This window comes from Terrapene carolina, unplaced genomic scaffold (assembly GCF_002925995.2).
Source record: "Terrapene carolina triunguis isolate 2854851 unplaced genomic scaffold, T_m_triunguis-2.0 Scaffold85, whole genome shotgun sequence".
NCBI classification, from domain to species: Eukaryota; Metazoa; Chordata; order Testudines; family Emydidae; genus Terrapene; species Terrapene triunguis.
In genome coordinates, this window is record NW_020664436.1 from 57496671 (window position 1) to 57517966 (window position 21296).

The 21296-nt window shown below is 42.5% G+C and overlaps 1 protein-coding gene across 5 annotated transcripts in view; it reads right to left on the bottom strand.

Moving 5' to 3' along the window:
- Window positions 1-839: 839 nt before the first annotated feature.
- NCOA7 (nuclear receptor coactivator 7) overlaps window positions 840-21296 on the bottom strand; it is a 136252-nt gene continuing 115795 nt past the window's right edge. For all 5 annotated transcript variants that reach the window (XM_024197351.2, XM_024197348.2, XM_024197349.2 and 2 more), the window contains 5 exons: window positions 11167-11292; window positions 10722-10874; window positions 9916-10011; window positions 9037-9110; window positions 840-3234 (listed from right to left, as the gene is read on the bottom strand). In XM_024197351.2, coding sequence (XP_024053119.1) covers window positions 3099-3234; window positions 9037-9110; window positions 9916-10011; window positions 10722-10874; window positions 11167-11292 — 585 coding nt within the window. In that variant the 3' untranslated portion in view covers window positions 840-3098. The remainder of the gene's footprint in view (window positions 3235-9036; window positions 9111-9915; window positions 10012-10721; window positions 10875-11166; window positions 11293-21296) is intronic.

Consider the following 21296-nt stretch of genomic DNA (forward strand, 5'->3'; position numbering starts at 1 on the left):
TAAGTTTATACAAAGATGTACTTAAATTTATTAAAAGAGGGTATGCTCGTTCTGAGACCTCTGAGTTTCTCCAGTCAGAACAAAAACTTGACATGCCTAATCTTTTTGAAATTAAAGAAAAAAAAATGCCCAAAAGAACCCAAAAAGAAACAAAAATAAAACACACTGCAGAAGAGTTTTTCTGGTTTTAATTTCAGGCCTTCTTCATAACACTATAAAGTAGCAAAAAAAGCACAAGTTCCTTTGCAGATTACTTTCATGTTACTAATATCGTCAATTTTAGCTTCATTTTAGTTACTTTTTGTCTGGAAATAAAAGTATTATATTTTGCAAAGTCAGATGGTAAGCTAAGTATGTGTGCTACATTTTCATATCTTGAGATCGGTTGAGACTCAGGAATATCATGGCCGTTCTCAAAAACATGAAGTACTTGTAACATGGCATGTGGGCAAGTACAAAAGTAGGAGTAAGCAATGCAGAATAAGGCTGATCAGACCCTTAAATTAACTGTTATATTATTTTCATTATTTTTTTTCCTAGTAAAAGGAAAGTGTTTTTTTCTTATTTTGCATAGCTTTTCTTCTTCAAGTCCCCTCATAGGTACATTGAACCAACCCAAGTTAGAAAATAGCATACCAAAATCGATCAGCTTCCACCATCTACTCCTGTATTCTGCCTCTGCTGCGATCTGTACCTTTGAACTTCTCAAGGAGGATTCAGCTACTATTCTTATCTGAAGCATTTGTGCCTTAAGGAAGGGCTTGTCTTATTCCCTCATTTTTAGGAGTATTCAAGGTTTGTAAATAAATGTAAAAGGGAAAACATCCAAAATAAGCATCTGAATGCATAAACTCCTTTATTGAAAATATTGCGATAGCACTGCATTACATATATTCAAGATTCATAGTTTAAAGTGTAAAGGGTCACAGAAGTTTGAATGAACAACACTGCTGAATATAGAAGACAGCGTTTAGATATGCTCTGACAAATACAGAGTAATGGAATAAACTGTAGTTAAATAAGAGAGATAGGTATGTAAAATGACAATTTTTTTGCTTATAACTAGTAAGTGGTATGCAACTGGCCAAAATGGCAGACATTATTAGACATGCCTAGAATCTCTCAAAGCACTATGCTATTAGCAGTTTCTGAAATATCTTACAGCTAAATCCATCAGAACTTTTTTTATGGATAGACCAAGTGGAAGAAAACAGTGTTAATAGCGTATGTGCACTGTGTTACAGACTTCTTATTTTTACAGCATCAGTTTTTAACTGCATGGAACCTCTGTGTGGACTTAAGACTGATTGATGCTTTTGAAAAACAACAACAACAACAAAATACTTGGCATCTAAGTTGTTCTCTTTTATTTCTGGGGGATGGGAAAAGAGGGTGAAGAGTAGTAACTAACTGGAGTTGTACTACTTCAGTGGAATATTCCAAGTGTTTAACAGTGCTTTTTTGAGCATGGAAGTGCAACACCAGTTCTAAAACCTGACTTCTTTTAAGATGAATTGGATTCAGTATGATGTGGTTACATTTTGCTTTGAACTCTAGAGACAGGACAGATTCCTTTCCTAGCAGCAGAGATTATCATTTAAATAATTTTTTTTTTTAAACAAAAACACCCACAAAGCTATGTTTTTTGACAAGGCAGAATTGGTCACATACCATAAAGAAAAAAGTATTTTCTTATTTCCTTCAGTTACCTTTTGTATCTATTGATGTTTTCACAGCACTAACTGGATTAGAGTTCAGTTCTGCCTTTCGCAAATGAAATGTCCCTCAAGAGATAAAATTCTGGTCTGTATTTAAATGCCACTTCATTAAACCAAAAAAGAAATAATTAGTTACTTGTAAAAGCGTAAGTTAGCCTGTTGGTTCAAGCCTTTTTCAGGAAGAAAACCAAATATCAATTACCAAGAAAAACAGTTATTACATCAACATAATATGGCCTATTTGGGAAAGAACATTCCTTCCAACTTTTCACATTATATTTTCCCCCCTATTAAAAAACAAGATTTTCTTTAAAAAAATAAAAGAAAATAAAAAATAAAAAAAGTGTAGGGTAAGACTCATGAAACAGAGCTAGTTTTCTGTGCCACCAAGCAAGTGGCTGAGAAAAACAACCTGTGTTTCTTTTCAGACATTTTCTTAGTCATGAGTATAAACATGCTGGGGCAGATCCTGAGCTGATATAAACGGTCATAGCTCTACTGAAGTCAATGAAGCTATGACAAGTTACACTAAGAATGTGCCCTGCTGTCCCATGTATTGCCAGTAGAAAACCCAATTAATAGGAAGATGGCAGCAGAGTCAATAATGAATGCTGACAGCACCCACCTCTCTCCCACCATCTGAAAGAAATCCAGAATTATGCACTCAGTGTTTCTGCCAAAAAACAAAAACCCTAAATTAGGGCAACAACAAAACAGAAACAAAGTTTCATTTACAAAATAAAAAAAAATATATAAAACTAACTTTAGAAATCAAATGGATTTGTTGCCAACACATATGAAAACTACCTCAATAGTATTTTTCTGTCAAATTCTGAGGTTTTAAACATTAAAAGAAAAAAACATAGCTAATACATTTTAAACAAATGTACTATACAATGAACAATAAATAAAAAGATTTAAAAAAAAAAACATGTTCCCTTTAAGTGCTGTGTTCATCTATTATTTCAGATGATTATTATTGTTTTCATGGCAAACAAAGTATGTTGTAGATTTTCTTTTTGGTTAGCACTTATATGTAATATAAATACACATGGAATGTACTATATATATATTTTTTCCACAGTTACAGAAAATAAAAATAACCGTTCTAAACAAATTCATACACCATGAATGTCTTCATAAGCATCTTGTTTCCTTATTCAAGGAATGTTGGTGGAAAGAGAGTAAAAACACTAACACACACTGGTCCTCTTATTGTTTTCTCCATTTCTGCCTCTTAAAATTGGGTCTCAGAACGTTTTCGTGTAGTCGTGTTCTGCTACGATATCAGAAAGAAAGTGTTACTCTGTGAGGCAGCCTGTGCTGGGGATTTAGCTTTCAGCATCCTCAATGAATCCAGTCCATAAGGCAATCCGTATTTCACTCAAATGTCCATACTTCCACATCTTGTATTATGAAATCTTCTTTCTTGGATAAGATGTCATTATTGAAGGTGCTGCAGGAGTTGCTTCGCCCATGATACAAGTCAGCATCTAGCCATAAACCAAATCGACCACTAAAAAAAAAAAAAATTGTTAAAGTTTGAACTTTATCTACAGCAGCTAAGCCCACATGCTTGTTAGCTAGAAACAAAACAAAAACCCCACAGCTTGGGCAAAAAACAGTTACTTCTTGTAACTGTTCTTCGAGATGTATTGTTCACATCCATTCCAATCAGGTGTGCGCGCACTGCGTGCACGGTTGTCAGAAACTTTTCCCTTAGCAACTCCCATTGGGTCGGCTAGGGAGCCCCCTGAAGTGGCACCTTCATGGTGCTCATGTATGACCCTGCCAACCCAACCCCCCCTTGCTCCTTAGGAACCTCCTCCACTGCCCCTATGGCAAGGCGCGAGTGCACCTCCTGAACAAGCAGTTGCTCGTGAGAAGGGTCCCTGAAGAGAGATGGGGAAGGGGGGTGGGAGGGAGGGGAGGAGCAGAACTGGAGAGAATATCCCACTTCTACTGTGTGAAGCGCCCAGCGGTCTGATGTTATTTGTAACCATGCATGTAGAAGTGGGACAGATGATTCAGGAAGTACGGGGAAGGATCTGGGATATTGGCGGGTACGCCATCCTCAGGCGTCCAACATTTTGCTCTTTCCAAAAACACAGTCCAGGCTCTATCTCGGATGCGTTCATGCTACCCTGGGAGACTGTCTAATGTATGCCTTCCCACTGATACCACTCATCCACAAGGTGCTGCTTAAGATCCGCAGGGACAAAGCGGACCCCAGCATGGCCATACCAACATGGGTACACCACGCTTCTGGAGCTGTCAGTGGACACCCCAATTCCTCAGGCGTCCCTTCAAAATCCTTGTTTAGAGCCCGACAATGACTTGGTTGGCCCCTGACCCTGCCCTGAAGGGGGTATGAAGGCTTGCGCCTGTGATTTCTGCTCCTTCATCTATAAAAATCCTGCCTCGGCCAAGGAGGATATGGGCATTGCTGTTGCAGTGGTTGGGGCTTAAAGTGCTTGTGTTGGGTTGCAGGGGTGTGCATCCCCAATGACTTCATGATCGCCCTGGAATCTTTCAAACTGTGCAGCTTGAAGTCAGTCTGCTCCGAAAAAAGCCCTGCGCCCTTGAAGGGAAGGTGCTGCAGGGTTTGCTGTACTTCCGGGGGTAGCCCGGACGTTTGGAGCCATGATATTCCTGAGGCGAGGGTACAGGTGGCCAAATCTGTCGAGTCCAGGGACGCCTGCAGAGAGGTCAGTGTAACTGCCTTCCCTTCCTCGACGATAGCAGCGAATTCCATTCTGGAGTCCGCAGGGATCATGTCTTTGAACTTCAACATGGTGGTCCATGAATTGAAGTTGTATCTACTGATAGCCACTCAGCAGGCTATCCTCAGTTGTACACTGCCCGTGGCACAGACCTTTCTGCCGAAGAAGTCCATCCTTTTTGCCTCCTTGGATTTGAGGGCTGGCCCTTGCTGTCCTTGACGCTCCTTCTCATTGACTGCTGACACAACAAGCGAGCATGGCTGTGCGTGTGAGAATAAATACTCATATCCCTTGGAAGGGATGAAGTATTTACTCTCGACACCTCTAGCAGTCGGCGGGATCGAGGCCGGGGTCTACCACAGAGTTTTTATATTGTTCTGCACCATCTTGATTAGGGCAGAGCCACCCGTGATGGGCCTTCGGGAGCGAGAATGTCCACCATGGGGTCCTCAGTCTCGACAACCTCCTCCACTTGCAACCCCATGTTGTGGGCGATTCGCCTGAGGAGGTCTTGGTGCACCCTGTGATCTATTGGAGGTGGCCCCGAAGCGGACGCCCCTGCTACAGCTTCGTCTGGGGAAGACGACGAGGTGGCTAGTGGAGGTACCGGGTCCTCCTATCCCTCTAAGTCTCTGACCTCCTCTTGGTCAATACAGACCGTTGTGGCCACTACAGTCGATGCCTGGGACTGTTCCTGTGGTGGAGACATCTTGGCCACAACCCGAGGTTTAGGGGGCGGTTGGGACAGGGTGGCCTCAGATCCCCGAGGGGCAGGTCTGTCCCCAGGAGAGTGGTGCAGCCGGCATCCTGACACTACAGACCTTGATCCCCTTGATAAGGTGCCCTGGGCTTGATGATACACCCAGGGGGTCCAAAAGGGCCATTGCACCAGGGGTTGCCAGCGCTGTTGCCAGCTCGGTGGCGCCTCCCTTCATTGCCTCTGGGATCTATGCGGATTATGTCTTGAATAATATGAGTCGGCATTGGACTCTGAGGAGGCCAAGCCCGATCATGTGGCTTGCCCATGTGACTCCAAAACTCCATCTTGGAGCTGGACTTTGCATAGGAGTGAGGAGGGGGTCTCCACCCACAAGAGAAAGTCTTGTGAAAGTCACCCCTGGGAGACCCCTCCATTTTGTCTTCAGCTGGTTAAAGAGAGCCTCTCCACCCCCAAGGCTACCTGAAAGAGACTGGAACAAAGGACAGTAACTACAGGGGGTGTGAGTGATTGCTGGACCCAGACTAGAAGGAGACTAGTCTGTAAAAGGAAGCTTACTGGAACTGGTGAGGTTGTTATCTGTATTGTTTTCTTACTGTATTAAGCTTTGGAGCCACATGTCCATGCATGACTCAGTTACCACCAGCCAAGCCACGTTCCTGGGAAATCTCCTATGTGGATTGGCATCTCCAAGTTCATTGTTGGCTTAAGTGGTTCTTGATTGGGCACTTAATCTGCTGGCCAAATGCTTTACTAAGCTAGTTAAAAATCAAGCAAGTATACAGCCAATATACCTAACTTCAAGTACAAAAATGATGAATGCATACAAATAGGATGAATAGATTCAGTAGATCATAACCTTTACAGAGATATGTTAAATGGCATATGTAGCACAAAACATATTCTAGTTATGTCATATATACATTCATAAGCATATTCCATAAAGCCTTATGCGGGGGAACCGTCACAGGCTCTTGCTCCTCCTTGCTTGTTGATGTAAACCAGGCAGGACAAATGGTCTGACATGACCCTGACAGCTTTGCCCCGATGAGGGACAGGAAATGGAGGCAAGTGTTCCTAACCACTTGAGCTCCAAAATTTTGTGGAGACTGGTTTTGTGGCTGCCCATCTGTCCTGAACCATGAAGGTGTTGAGGGGGGCTCGCTATCCTAACGGGGATGCATTGATTTTTAGAGTCACTAATGGGGTTTGGTGACAGAAAAGGATGCCTACACAGACACTGAGTTGCTCCTTCCACTAGTCTAGGGAGTTCTTTACATACAAGGGGACAGCCATCTGCCTGTCCAAGGTGCCCCTGTCTGGAGAATAAGTAGCTTTGATCCAACCTTGGAAGCAGCATAGGCATAGCCTTGTGTGATTGGTCACAAAGATGCAAGCTGCCACATGGCCCAAGAGTTGAATATGAAATAGTGACCAAAGGGGAGGTCCTCTACTATGTTCTGAACCTCTCTCAGAAACCCTCAAAATTGGAGCCATTAAGCCCTGCACATAAGTACCACTGTGGAGATGGATCTCACAGCAGTGTCCGCCACATCTAGAGATGCTTGGAGAGCTGTTCTGGTCATAGCTGACCCTTGGTAACTATAAACTAGAACTAATCCCTGCAGTCATGTGGCAGCTGTTCAATAAAGGCTGGGAGTTTATTGTTATTAGTAAAGTCATTTTTGGTCATGTCCTCTGGGAAGTTTGTGATCCAGAACTTCATGGTTGCAGATGAGTAAGACTTTTGTCCAAAGAGATCCCGCCGCTTTTGGTCCTTATCATAAGGGATAAATCTCAAAAAGTGCTGCCTACCCCGTTCATTCACTGGGGGGGGGGGGGGGGGGGGGGGGGGGGGGGGCGCGAAATCAGAATCTTTAAGGGGTAATCTTATCCACTGTTTTGCACATTCGTGGGATAAAGGCCAATGTTTGCCACACTATCTTAGCAGGATCCAGGAGAGCCTCATTAATAAGTAGTGCCACTCTGGAGGGTGTTGCTGATTGCAAAATATCTAGCAGCTTGTGTTCAGATCCCCCGGAAGAGGTCAAGTATCTGCAAGTGTGTCTGATACCCTTCTAATGAGGTCCTGACATTGGGTAGTTTCATCGACCATGGAAGGTGATGGAGACATAGCTGCCTCATCCGGTGGCAATGATGATGAAGAAATGGGTGTCTCAGGGGTGGCATCCTCATCTGCCCTAGCCTCCTGCTCTTCAAACGTCTCCTCCTGTCGTGGAGGAGTATGGGGAGGATGTGAAACCCTGGTATCCCTAAGGGGCATTACTGGTGGTCTGTGAAACTGCTATCGATACACAGCCCACGGGTCCCTACATGGCCATCGTGCAGCCCCATTAGACGGCTGGGTCCACCTCCTTGGTGACCAGCGAGGTTCTCCCTGTGTGAAGGCAGATTCCCAAAGGAGTATGCAGGAGAACTCCTCACCAAATTCAAGGAGACTGATTGGGAGTCCTTTCCTCCACATCCACCCATTTTGGGGGAGCCACTGAGGATGGAGAAGATCCCTGTGTTGCAGAATGGCCTCTTGGAGATGCTTGGTACCTGTCAACAATGAGGACTTTGGTTCATCCAACACTGAGAGGTCCTTTGAGTACCAAGATTCCTGTGGTACCAGAAAGGATCCTGGTATCGATGCTGTAGCCAAGGTTGCCGTAGCTGAAGCTGATGGTATCAATGATGATGGGCATACAGCAGATATTATAGATGTCAGGTGCTGATGCTCGCTTGGTACTGAGGGTACTACTTGTACAGGTACCACTGACTGAGCTGCTTGCATTGGTAATGATGATGGGGCTAAGGTGCGTGACAGCAACAACTGCTGAACAGGATGCTTCGTTGCTGATGGCAGGGTCGAACTCAATGGTACCATGTGCTTACCTTCCCCTTACTAGTGGAGGGTACAGGTGCCATATCAGAGCTGTGTTTGGAGCTCTGGGAGTTTGCAGGCTCACAGGTACCAGAGGAAGAGTCCTTGGCCTCAACAGTACCCTTTGAGACTGAGGACCTTGTTAGGAACCTGGTCTTTTTTGGAGATAGAAGAGTGAGAGTCCGCGCTCCTCTTTCTGGGAGTCTTCCCAGCAGGCTCCAAAGACTTTCCTTTTTTAGAGGAGGCATGCCCTGAGGCTGATGGGGTGGTGGATCTGTCCAGGGATTCTCCTGACCTGGCTCAGAGAGTGGTTGCAGAAAGCATTCCATGGCCAACAGTCTGAGAGATTTATCTCCCTGCTCTTCCTAGCTGTGGACTTAAGGGCCAAACAGAAGGAACATTTCTGGGACATGTGGAACTCTCCCAGGCAACAGACACACTTGGGAGTGCCCATTGCTTACTGGTATAGCCTCCAAGCAAGAGAGGCAGCATTTGAAGTCTGGTGAGCCAGGCATGCCCTGCCAGAAGAAAAGTCTCCCCCGAGGGAAGGGGGGGAAAACCACCCACAATCATCTAACCAAAACTAACTATGGTAAACACGAAGTACAACGATCTGTGCAAAACAAACAGAAGGCCAATTACGCTCTAGGTGGATATGCTAGGTGTTCCATAAGGCTGAGGCAGTAAAGAAGGAACTGAGGGTGGTTTGCGTGTGCATCCCTATGTAGCCTTAGTGTCTGCCACCAGGAGGCATAGGGTGCATGCGCAGGCCAGACAGACACTGCTGACTAGAAATCTCCGATTATGGGCTCAGGAGGCGCATGTGCGCCTGACGCGGAGCACCCATAGGGAAACTATTCAAAGAAGGATAAATTAATCTACTAGACTAACCAGTTTTAACTTAACTTTCACACTTACATGTAACACTATCCCTTCTCTCCCAAAGTGTAGTCAATTATAGGATTTCAAAACCAAAAACCACACACTTACCCTCCACCTCCAAGTTCTAGAGAGCTGATATCTCCATTGATAAAGTAGGTGTTTTCTCCAGACCACTTAAACACCTACAAATGCAAGACCCAAATTTGATTATTGGGAATATAATAAACTAAAAAAGTAGGCTGGGGAATTATTCTGGGTAATTTAATATATGTGTGTGTGTGTGTGTGTGTGCGCGCGCGCGCGTGTGTGAGTGAAGGAGAAAAAAAATAAAACAGCATGGTTCATATCTAAAAAAGGCACTAGATTGCTTTAAATTTTACATGTGTCCAATCAATACGCCTTTCCTTTTCATAGACTTTTTAATATCTTCAGTATTTAAAAATAAACAGTCTATTTACATTTTAGGGGTGTCTCACAGTTGCCCCATTCTCTAGTTTCTTGTCACTACGATCTAAGCACTATGTGAAATCATAAACTGCTTCTGTAGTTGCCACCTCTGGTTTTATGAGTGTTCCATGGTTTATTCATTACATCTTCCCACACTATCAACCTAGAACCCTCTTCTCACTCTCATGGAAGAGACTGGTCCAGCTCCTTCAGCCACTTTTGCTGAAAGTACTGCAGTTTGGTAGCACTGAATGAAGAGTTTAGTGATTAGGTGCATTCACAAGAAGTTTGTCACACATCTTCAAACTGATGCTTTCTGAGGTCTCAAATTTTTTTCTTCTCTCTCTGACCAAGAGAAGTTGGTCCAATAAAAGATATTACTCCTCCCACCTTGTCTCTCTAATATCCTGGAACCAACATGGCTACCTCAACACTGCAAAAGGTTCTCATGATAAACATGCTGTATCAGTAATGTTTTGTCAAGAATGTTTCATAAGTGGAGCTCCCCCTAGCCTTGGGTCCCCTCCCCCAACAAGTTACCTTGAAGTTTGGACTAAACGTGTAGAGGAAAGTTTCGCCTGTGCCGTAATAGTGGTCACTAAATTTGAAAGGATGTGTTGCATATGCTCCAAATATCTGTCAAAACAAAAATGGTTGTGTTATACTTGAAGACAATTTGCAAAATTCAAAAGGAGAAAGGCCTTTCAAATATAGTTTCTGACAAATAACTGCACTGATGTTTTAGCTAGGTTAAAGGCTAATTAGTAAAATTCGGGGGGGGGGGGGGAGGATGCTGATCTGGTGTCTGGGTTGTCCACACCCCTTTTTAGTTTTAAAATCCACATGGCTCCAGATATGGGGATTCTAGAAGCTACTGGAGAACTTCACACCAGTCCTAAAGATGCTCTCTGCTATTTTATAGCAGATTGATAACTGAATTCTGCTAGTGACTGGGATGGATGCTTGCGAGAACACTATTACAATTGCAAAGCATGCTCCATAGAAATTGTGAGTTGCTGCAGAGATTTTACCTCTTTTAGTACTAATATTTTCCTGGGTTTGAGTTTAAGGATAAATATGCTAATTTAGCAGTACTAAGCATAGTATAACATACATCTTGTCTTATTTTGACTCATACTATTTCATATAATTGAATTTGGCTGAAAACTGCTGCTTTGCTAACAAGCGTATGCAACTCTTAAAATTGTATGGAATACTCATGTGAAGGTTGTACTGCAAATGATAAAGACTAAATAGATTAAACATAACTATCATAAAGTCTTCTATAATGGGGTCACTCCAATCAAGGAGACCCCCAAATAAGTGCACTATACTCAAGTCCTAACCTGGTTGTCCATATCTTTGATGACAAGGAGGACTGGACTGTCAAGAGACGCTGATTTCCTGTACAGAGTTTTCAGGCTGGTTCCATGCTCCAATGTGCTATATGCAAGCCGCCATGGATATCCCTGCACTCTTGCTGGCAGACAGCGGGCAAGCTAGGAGTGAAAGAAAAGAATGGTACAGACATTTAATTATACAGGATTTCTCTCTCTTCATCTCAAGTCGACAGCCAGTAGAGCACTGCAAGAAGCTGTGCCGGACACCTAGACACTACAGAGATGGGTATTTACAATGCACCCAAAATAAAGAGCTGAAGCATTGTGGTTAGAAATTTAAATTTGCGATAGTGTGCCAATATAATTTCTAATGTAACTGTTCCAGTGTCAGCAGGGAAGAAAATGAGAATGTGGGGAAGGGAGTAAACCAAAACTCCATTACTAATTATACCTGTTCTATGTGCATATTCTCTAGGAGCGCGCTGTGGTGCTTTAGGACAGGTAAAGAATCACCGTCATCTTCCTCATAGTAGCTGCAAATGCTCTTTCGACGTTTTGCCTCTTCTACAGTGATAATCTGAGACAAGAGGACACAAGTATTATAAATTTGAGTCAATTTCTGAGTTTTCATTAACTTTAAACCTGAAAGAGTGAATTAGACGAATGGAGTTAAATTAGTACCAGGTCCAGATCTTGTACACTGTAAAGCAGCTCCAGAAAGCTAGTATATCCTATATATGCAGGACCACTCCAGCGTAAGGGGATACCCCAGGGACAATGTTACATATTGAATAAAGAAGTGTTGTTGACCCTGTCCCACAATACAAAAATCAGGGGTCACCTGATGAAATTACATAGGCAGCAGATTTAATACAAACAAGAGGAAGTACTTTTTCATTCACCACAATTAATCTGTGGAACTCATTGTCATGGGATTTTTGTGATGACCAAAAGTATAACCAAGTTTAAAAAAAAAAAAAAAAGGAGAGAACTGAATAAATTCATAGAGGATAGGTCCACCAATGGAAATTAACCAAGATGGTCAGGGATGCAACCTCTTGCTCGGGGCAACCCTACACTCTGACTGCCAGAAACTGGAAGATGGGGTGGATCACTCCAAAATTGCCATGATCTGTACACTCTCCCTGAAGCTCTGGTACAGTCACAGTCAAAAGACAAGATACTGTGTCAGACCAATAGTCCATCTAACCCAATATTGCAGCTCATATATTCTTATTCTATGGGTAGCACAGGACGCATGGACATGCCTTCCTTATGGCCTGACAATCCCTTGTTGCTGTATTAACCCCTTGGGGCCATTAGCTGGTGGAGTAACCAAGCTATGTTGGGGAACTGGCCTGGTACATACTTAGTCCAACATCAAAGGAGTGCAAAGGCCACCTCCTCCTGAGAGGCACAATGCGCATCTGGGCCAAGCTTCTTCGTTTTCCTTCCTGCAATTAGTCAAGCGCAGTGAACTCTTCTCAGATGCTAATGCATAGCACTAGTATAAATAAGGCTTTAAGTTTCACTTCCCATTATTCAAGTATCAGAGGGGTAGCCGTGTTAGCCTGGATCTGTAAAAAGTGACAAACAAGTCCTGTGGCACCTTATAGACTAACAGACGTATTGGAGCATAAGCTTTCGTGGGTGAACACATGCATCTGACGAAGTGGGTGTTCACCCATGAAAGCTTATGCTCCAATGTCTGTTAGTCTATAAGGTGCCACAGAACTTTGTCACTTTTTACTTCCCATTATTGCTAAACTAACAGCAGCCCTTTCTTGCTCATTAATAAACATTTATTTATATAAACTGAAATAAAACACCACACCAAAGAACCAAAAAGAAAGTTACATTTGAGCAAAACCTGGAAGAAAAGCACGTGCTCTGAAGGCTATATCATATAGGCAAGCTCTCAATGAAACTATATGCTCAGTCAAGTATTTAGTCCCAAATTCTTACTAGTGTAAGTTCTTTCTTGTCTATAAAATAGTCATTTTGGGAAACTGATGCTTATTTCAAGAAATTTTAAGAATTTATTCCAAGGTCAAAGGTCTCATGGTATGATTTTTTTAAAATACATTTTCAGTTGAAAAACTATCCAATAATTCTTTGGAAATGTGGAGAGGGATGGGTTACTGATAGTTTTTAAATCTGAGTGTGCTACAACTTTAAAAACAACATTGATCCATATAAAGACTCATTAGTCAGATCTGGATTCAAATGTTCTTCCTATAGTTAGAAGGAAAATGCCATGCCCCCAGAACTCCATTAAGGTCATTGCCTGTTCCAATAGGGCTATAACTTTAGTGAGAACTGACTGCAGAGTCTGTGGCTTCAAATTTATCAGTTATCTAAACCCATTCTCTCTATACAAACCTATTAGCCTACAATTCCCACTCTGATGACCTGGAATAATGGCCCTAATCTTTGTGCTGGGTGCTCTGCAGCCAACTCATAGGTGCAGCTTTAGGCTATCTTTACAGTGCTATGCAAAGCCATTCCCCTCCAGCATCAATTACAAAAGCTGTTGTAATTTGCAGAAGCTGCCAAGAATGTCCAAGAAGCCCTCTCCTCCTACTTTAGCCACAGGTAGAAGCTGCTGGGTCAGCTGTCTGCCCCGAGCCCCAGCGCTCCTCCCAGATCTAAAGCCCTGGGCCCTGGTGCTCCCATGGGGCAGAAGCCCTGAGGGCCCCTCCCCTCCCAAGCCCTGACCTCCCCGCACCCTGCAGCTGCAGCCCCAACTCCCTCGTGGCTGAAGTCTGTAACATTTTGTTGAAAGTTACAGAACATTTCAGATATATGAACAACCTCCATTCCCGAGGTGTTCGTAACTCTGAGGTTCTACTGTACAAACTAAAATTTCATACAATGACTTGTTTATACTGCTCTATAGACACTATACACTGAAATGTAAGTACAATATTTATATTCCAATTAGCGCTGTCAAGCAATTAAAAAAAAATTAATCACACTGTTAAACAATAATAGAATACCATTTACTTAAATATTTTTGGATGTTTTCTACATTTTCAAATATATTGATTTCAATTACAACATTGAGCACTGTACACTTTGTATTCTATTTCTATTTATTTTTATTACAAATATTTGCACTGTAAAAAAACAAAAAAAAATAGTATTTTTCAATTCACCTAATACAAGTACTGTAGTGAAATCTCTTTATAATGAAAGTTAATTCTACATTTCTAAGTTCATATACAAAAAATAACTGCATTCAAAAATAAAACAATGTAAAACTTTAGCGCCTACAAGTCCACTCAGTCCTTCTTCTTGTTCAGGCAATCGCTCAGACAAACAAGTTTGTTTATATTTATGGGAAGTAATGCTGTCCGCTTCTTGTTTACGATGTCACTTGAAAGTGAGAACAGGCGTTCACATGGCATTGTTATAGCTGGTGTCGCAAGATATTTACGTGGCAGATGCGCTAAAGATTCATACGTCCTTTCATGCTTCCACCACTATTCCAGAGGATATGCATCCATGCTGATGACAGGTTCTGCTCGACAACGATCCAAAGCAGTGAGGACCAATGCATGTTCATTTTCATCATCTGAGTCAGATGCCACCAGCAGAAGGTTGATTTTTTTTTTGGTGGGTTCGGGTTCTGTAGTTTCCACATCCAAGTGTTGCTCTTTTAAGACTCCTAGCAGCATTCTCCACAACTCCTCTCTCTCAGATTTTGGAAGGCACTTCAGATTCTTAAACCTTGGGTTGAGTGCTGTAGCTATCCTGAGAAATCTCACATTGGTACCTTCTTTGCCTTTTGTCAAATCTGCTGTGAAAGTGTTCTTAAAATGAACATGTGCTCGGTCATCATCCAAGACTGCTATAACATGAAATATATAGCAGAATGCGGGTAAAACAGAGCAGGGGACATACAATTCTCCTCCAGCCCCACAGGAGTTCAGTCACAAATTTAATTAACTCATTTTTTTATTTTTTTTTAAACGAGCATAGTCAGCATGTCCTCTGGAATGGTGGCCGAAGCATGAAGGAGCATATGAATATTTAGCATATCTGGCACGTAAATACCTTGCAACACTGGCTACAAAAGTACCATGCGAATCCCTGTTCTCACTTTCAGGTGACATTGTAAATAAGATGCAGTAAGCAGTATCTCCCGTAAATGTAAACAAACTTGTTTGTCTTAGCAATTGGCTGAACAAGAAGTAGGACTTGTAAGCTCTGAAGTTTTACATTGTTTTGTTTGAGTGCAGTTATGTAACAAAAAAATTAAAAAAAAAAAATCTACATTTGTAAGTTACACTTTCACCATAAAGAGATCGCACTACAGTACTTGTATGAGGTGAATTGAAAAATGCTATTTCTTTTATTTGCCATTTTTACAGTGCAAATATTGGTAATAAAAAATAATATAAAAAGTGAGCACTGTACACTTTGTATTCTGTGTTGTAAATAGAAATCAATATATTTGAAAATGTAGAAAAATCCAAAAATATTTAATAAATTTCAGTTGGTATTCTCTTGTTTAACAATGCGATTAATCACGATTAATTTTTTTAATCACAGTTAATTATAATTATAAATCAATTGGAATTAGGGCTGTCGATTAATTGCACTTAACTCACACGATTAACTAAAAAAAAATTATGGTCAAACTGAGAATGGAAGCAATTTTTCAGTAATAGTGTGCTGTGACACTTTTGTATTTTTATGTCTGATTTTGCAAGAAAGTAGTTTTTAAGTGAGGTGAAACTTGGGGGTGTGGAAGACAAATCAGACTCCTGAAAGGGATACAGTAGTCTGGAAAGGTTGAGAGCAACTGGTTTAAGGGATGTGAATTTTCTGCTTTTTCCTCTCTTCTCATTAACTGTGGTCTCCCTGAAACCAGTACTTTTTTACCTTTTTATTTTTGAATATTTTATGAGTGACTCCGCTCCCCCCCACTGTAATCAAAACAACCCCCCCACTAAGCTTTCATAATGCCTCCAGGTTTCTCAAAGCTTTAATAATGCCTCCAGGTTTCAAAAAGAAAGAACTCATACCAAGTCTACCGGCCAAATATGTTTGTAGTGATGTATAACTGAATTTGCAGAGGCAAGCAGCGGCAGATATGTTTCTTCTTAACAAGTCCATCATCAATTCCTATCAGTCAGGAATAAAAGTCAAGCCCCTCCTACCACCCAAAAAAGGGACAGAAATCCAGTTCTTAAGAAGTTAAAACAAAAAGGCATTCAATGAAGACAAACTCTCCAAAAGTTCACCTACTTGCATCACACCAGATATATTAAATATCTCAGTGCTGTAGGCCAGGGGTCGGCAACCTTTCAGAAGTGGTGTGCTGAGTCTTCATTTATTCACTTAATTTAAGGTTTCACGTGCCAGTAATACATTTTAACGTTTTTAGAAGGTCTCTTTCTATAAGTCTATAATATATAACTAAACTATTGTTGTATGTAAAGTAAATAAGGTTTTTTAAATGTTTAAGAAGCTTCATTTAAAATTAAATTAAAATGCAAAGCCCCCCGGACCAGTGGCCAGGGCCCGGGCAGTGTGAGTGCCACTGAAAATCAGCTCACGTGCTGCCTTCGGCACGCGTGCCATAGGTTGCCTACCCCTGCTGAAGTCAGACCAAAACAGCAATGAAGAGGTCTGCATTACCAGCCATTTACAGGTCAGTTCAGGTAGCATAAACATTAAAAACCCCACAGAGAGCTGAACTGCAAAAAGGTTTTTAAGTACTGCCATTTTTAGGAACAAAGAAGCAAGCCCCAGCGTGCAGAAATACCCAGTTAAAATGCATTTTAGTTTATTGGTGCAGAGATAGAACACAGCACCACAGCATTGTATGCCGTCCAACGTACCTGCACAAAAGGCTCCTGGTCAGGTCTGACACAGTAAACAATCCGAATATCCAAAGGTATTTTTCGCACTCTCATTGTTATAGAATTTATTTTCACTATATCAAACTTCTCTTCTGTACTGCCAAAGCTGTTTCCTACACGCTAGACAAGGCAGCTACTGCTTCTGACACGCTGTGATAATATTGCTTATACACTTCCCCGGTACAGTCTTACTTTCTGTTTCCCCAACATGAAGTATAAGTTTCACAAAGGATTATGACCAAATTAGGGCTTCACTCAAAGCCATTTCCTGGTAGATCCACCTTCATCTGTAAAAGCTTTAAGGGTTTTTTTTTTTTTTTGGAACCTTTGGAACCATTTCCAGCTATTTCCTTATTACCACCAGCACATATTTAAAATAGAACAATGAGAGTTCAGCATGATAGGAGCAGCGGTTTGTCTCCTGTGCCTTGTGGTAGGCGTTCTGCAGCTCCTTCACTTTGACCCTGCACTGCAGTGTCCCGGTCATGGCCCCTTTCTGTCATGCACCGTGAAATCTGTCCGTAGGTATCATAATTCCTACGGCTGGAGCGCGGCTGGGACTGCACAGCCTCCTCTCCCCAAATGCTGATGAGGTCCAGCAGCTCGGAATTGCTCCAAGCGGGGGATTGCCTGGTGTGTGGAGCAGGCATGGTCACCTGGAAAGATGCGCTGAGACCACTGCACATGTCACTGAGCAAACAGGAAGGGGACTTTCAAAATTCCCCAAGGAATCTAAGGAGTGGGGCTCATGGTTGGTCACCTGAGGGCAGGGCAGTAGAGTTCAAACCGATGACCAGAGGCAAGAACAGACTGTAATTGACCAGTGTCTCTACACTGGCAGCGCGGCGCTGTAGCCCTGGCGCAGAAAGCTGTACACCTCTCATCAAGGTGGTTTTTTTACAGCACTGCAACTGCACAATTTTTGCACACTAAGTGGCTTGGCATAGTGTACACACCTCAGGAGTTACTGCACAGAAAGCTGCTTTACTGCACAGAAACTTGCCAGTGTAGAGAAGGCCTAAGTTATTCCATCATCTTTTCTTCCTCTCTTCAGCTTCCCTCAACCTCTCTCTCTCTCTCTCTCTCTGTCCTTGGGTTTATTATCCCTCCCCATCACATCTACTTACACATCATGTGCTTGAACTAACAACTGCACAGTGAAACTTACCGTATATACTCGTTCATAAGCCGAATATTTTTGGTAAAAAAATGACGCATCAAAGAGTGGGGGTCGGCTTATAAACGGGTCTACACCAACATTTGATGATTTTAACCTCTATGGAATGATTGAATTGAATATTTAATGCAGGGATTGGCAACCTTTGGCATGCACCCCACCAGGGTAAGCACCCTAGCGGGCAGGGCCGGTTTGTTTACCTGCCACGTCCACAGGTTTGGCTGATCGCGGCTCCCACTGGCCACGGTTCGCCGCTCCAGGCCAACGGGGGCAGCGGGAAGCGGCAGCCAGGACATCCCTCGGCCCGCACCGCTTCCCACCGCCCCCATTGGCCTGAAGCGGCGAACCGCAGCCACAGGGAGCTGAGGGGCTCCATGCCTGCAGACGCTCCAGGTAAACAAAATGTCCTGACCCGCCAGCAGCTTACCTCGATGGGCTGGGAGCCAAAGTTTTCCAACCCCTGAAATATAGGGTCGGCTTATGAAAGGGCCATACAGTTTTTGCTACTTTTACCTATCCATTTTGGGGGGTCGGCTTATAAATGAACGGGTTAATGAACGATTATATATGGTAAGAATGATTTGATATCCATTGACTGTACACTCAGCCCTGTACAAGGCAGGGAATAAAGTCATAAGTTTCCCTTTGCAGAACTGAAATCTGTTTCTTTATACAGCATTTAAGCTACAGACTGTAAAGTGGAAGTTATCAACAATTACAGACAGGCGACAGTTTTCCAATATAAGCCCTACTTTCCATCCCTTTTGAACAGACCAACTCATTTGTTTGCAGATAGGAATGCTTAAAATAGGAGAGCTGTAGAATTTTTCTAGAGATGTTTGAAATTTTACTATTTAAATTCTTAAATACTAGATCAATTTTTTTAAAATTAAAATTAAAACTTGGTGCTGGAAGGCTAGCAGTTTTAAGTGCTACACTCAGCTGTGTTCTGGAACTAACAGAAGCTGGGGATGGCCGAGTTGGATAATCATGGAGGAACACTGAACGGGGGTAGGGTGTATTCTATAGGCTCCAAGGAGAAGAGGCTCCAGGCTCTGATATTCAGGCTACTTTGAAAACCAGCAGATCTCCTAAGCTCCAGTCAAGCAAGACTCCTCCTCTTACTCCTGGGGGAATTCTGCACCATAAAATTAAAAATTCTGTGCACAATATTTTAAAATTCTACAAAATTCCACACATTTTGTCAAAATAATGCAATATAATCATGCCAGTTTCAATTACTTTGGTAATTTATTTAAACTATAATACAATGGATGGAGAATGGGAGCGGGGAGCACTGGAGGAAATCCCCACCCCTTTGTCGAATAGTAATATAGCTAGGTTTGACTCTTTATTTCTAGTTATTAGTCAACAAATATATACAGCCATATGCTCAGTGTTATAGGCAACTGAAGAGCAAGTAAGGGCTGGGGTATCAAACTCACAATTTATACTGGATACTGACCATCTCCAGAAAGGTAAGTACCAAACAGTTCATGGAGCACATTTTGATAGTGATTGTAACTGGTCTACATTTTTGGACTGAAAAAAATTCCTAACGCACCATAAACATTTATAAGGCCATACTGTCCTTTACACCACTTAGGCAATGTAAAGGAGCCTTAAAACTTTTACATCTGTTTTATGCTCCTGGGGGAATTCACAAAGACAATGGGAACAATTCAGTAAGCAAGAAGGCTGCTACATTCTGCTCTGCCCCACACCTACCTCCTCAGAAACACCCCAAGCCTCTCCACGCCAAGCATGCCACAATAGCGGGCAAGAGGGACAGAGTGTCTCTCTCCCTCTCACACGCACGACTGCCCAGCTCCCACCCCCTACATCCCCTCCACTGTCCTAGTGGCGATTTACATCTCTACCAGCTGCCTGAACCAACCTGCCTGCGCTGCCGTGGGGGCACATAGCTCAGTGGTTTGAGCATTGGCCTGCTAAACCCATGGTTGTGAGTTCAATCCTTGAGGGGGCCACTTAGGGATCTGGGGCAAAATCAGTACTTTGCTTCGCCATCAGAAGTCATTTTTCTGCAGGGAAGCAAAGAAATCTGTGGGGGACAAGAATTCTGCGCATGCACAGTGATGCAGAATTCCCCCAGGAACATCCTCTGTACACCTAGCAGTGGGAGAAGTGGGCACTGGGGATAGTGAAAGGAGCAAGTCAAGAAAAGGGGCTGGCTGGAGAATGGGAATGAGTCTGCAGCCTGGTAATGAGAACCAGCTGGAGTCTGGAATCAGACAGCTAGGAGTGGTTGAGAAACCAAGGCCAGAGACGATCTGTGGGACCTGGGAACGAGGTGGTCTGAGAAGCAGAACCATAGAGCTAGTGAGCAATCTCCTCGGGGTGGGGTGGAGTATCTTTGCATTCTCAGCGAAGCTTTCACCAACATTCAAGTTTTCACTAGATAGTATACAGAAATTTTCTTGAAGCAGAAGCCTGACATGAGATGAAATAAGAAATTAACAAAAAATACAACAAATTCCAAACAAAACATTATGTTAATTTGCAAGTAAAGTTACTGAGCACAATTCAAGAGAAGATGATGCACCAAATAAGTGTGTAAAATAAAAAAATCCCCAAAGCATGAAAATTACTGTGAGTCACCTTGTTACCCACCCCACACCTCCAGTGAGAGAAAGACTTGCTAGTGCTTAGGCTGGTGCTGTCAGGCAGCTGACACCCAGTCGTTAGCTACCCAAACAATCTCCTCAGGGCTATGCCAGCCTTCACTTTGCTTTACACTTTACCCATAGGGGTACCTCAGTCCCTGAGCCTCTCACCTCTGTGATATCCAGCCCCGACACTAACTATTCACAGAAACATGAGGTTTGCTATCCCACTGTACATACCAGCTTATGAGATTCAATTCAGGATCAGCCCCGATGTAACATCACAGCCCTGAGATATATTTATAATGAAAACTATCCTAAGTTCATCATCAAAAGCTAAGATTTAGGAGATAGTGAATGACGATAATGGAAACAGAAAGGTAATATATAAAATACAAAATCCATACATGCTTTCTGGAGACTGAACTTGGTTAACCTGTTAAAGTTATCTGTCTAAAAAGCAGTCTCTTCTCACCTAAAATGTCTTTTATAGTGCTCCCAACCAGGACAGGTTGGGATCCTCTTTTCATGAATGTAATCATAGAATCACAGAAATGTAGGACTGGAAAGGACCTACTCCAGACCCCAGCACTAAGGCAGGACTTAGTATTATCCTTCCAGCCCATCCTGACAAGTGTTAGTCAAACCTGTTCTTAAAAAACCTCCAATGACAGAGATTCCACAGCCTCCCTAGGTAATTTATTACAGTGTTTAACTTCTCTCAGTTAGGAAGTTTTTCCTAATATCTAATGTAAGTCTCTCTTGCTGCAATTTAAGACCATTCCTGCTTGTCCTGTCCTCAGTGGCTAAGGAGAACAATTTATCACTCTTCTCTTTAGAACCATCTTTTGCATACTTGATGACTGTTACCATGTCTCCCCTCAGTCTTCTCTTCTCCAGACTAAAC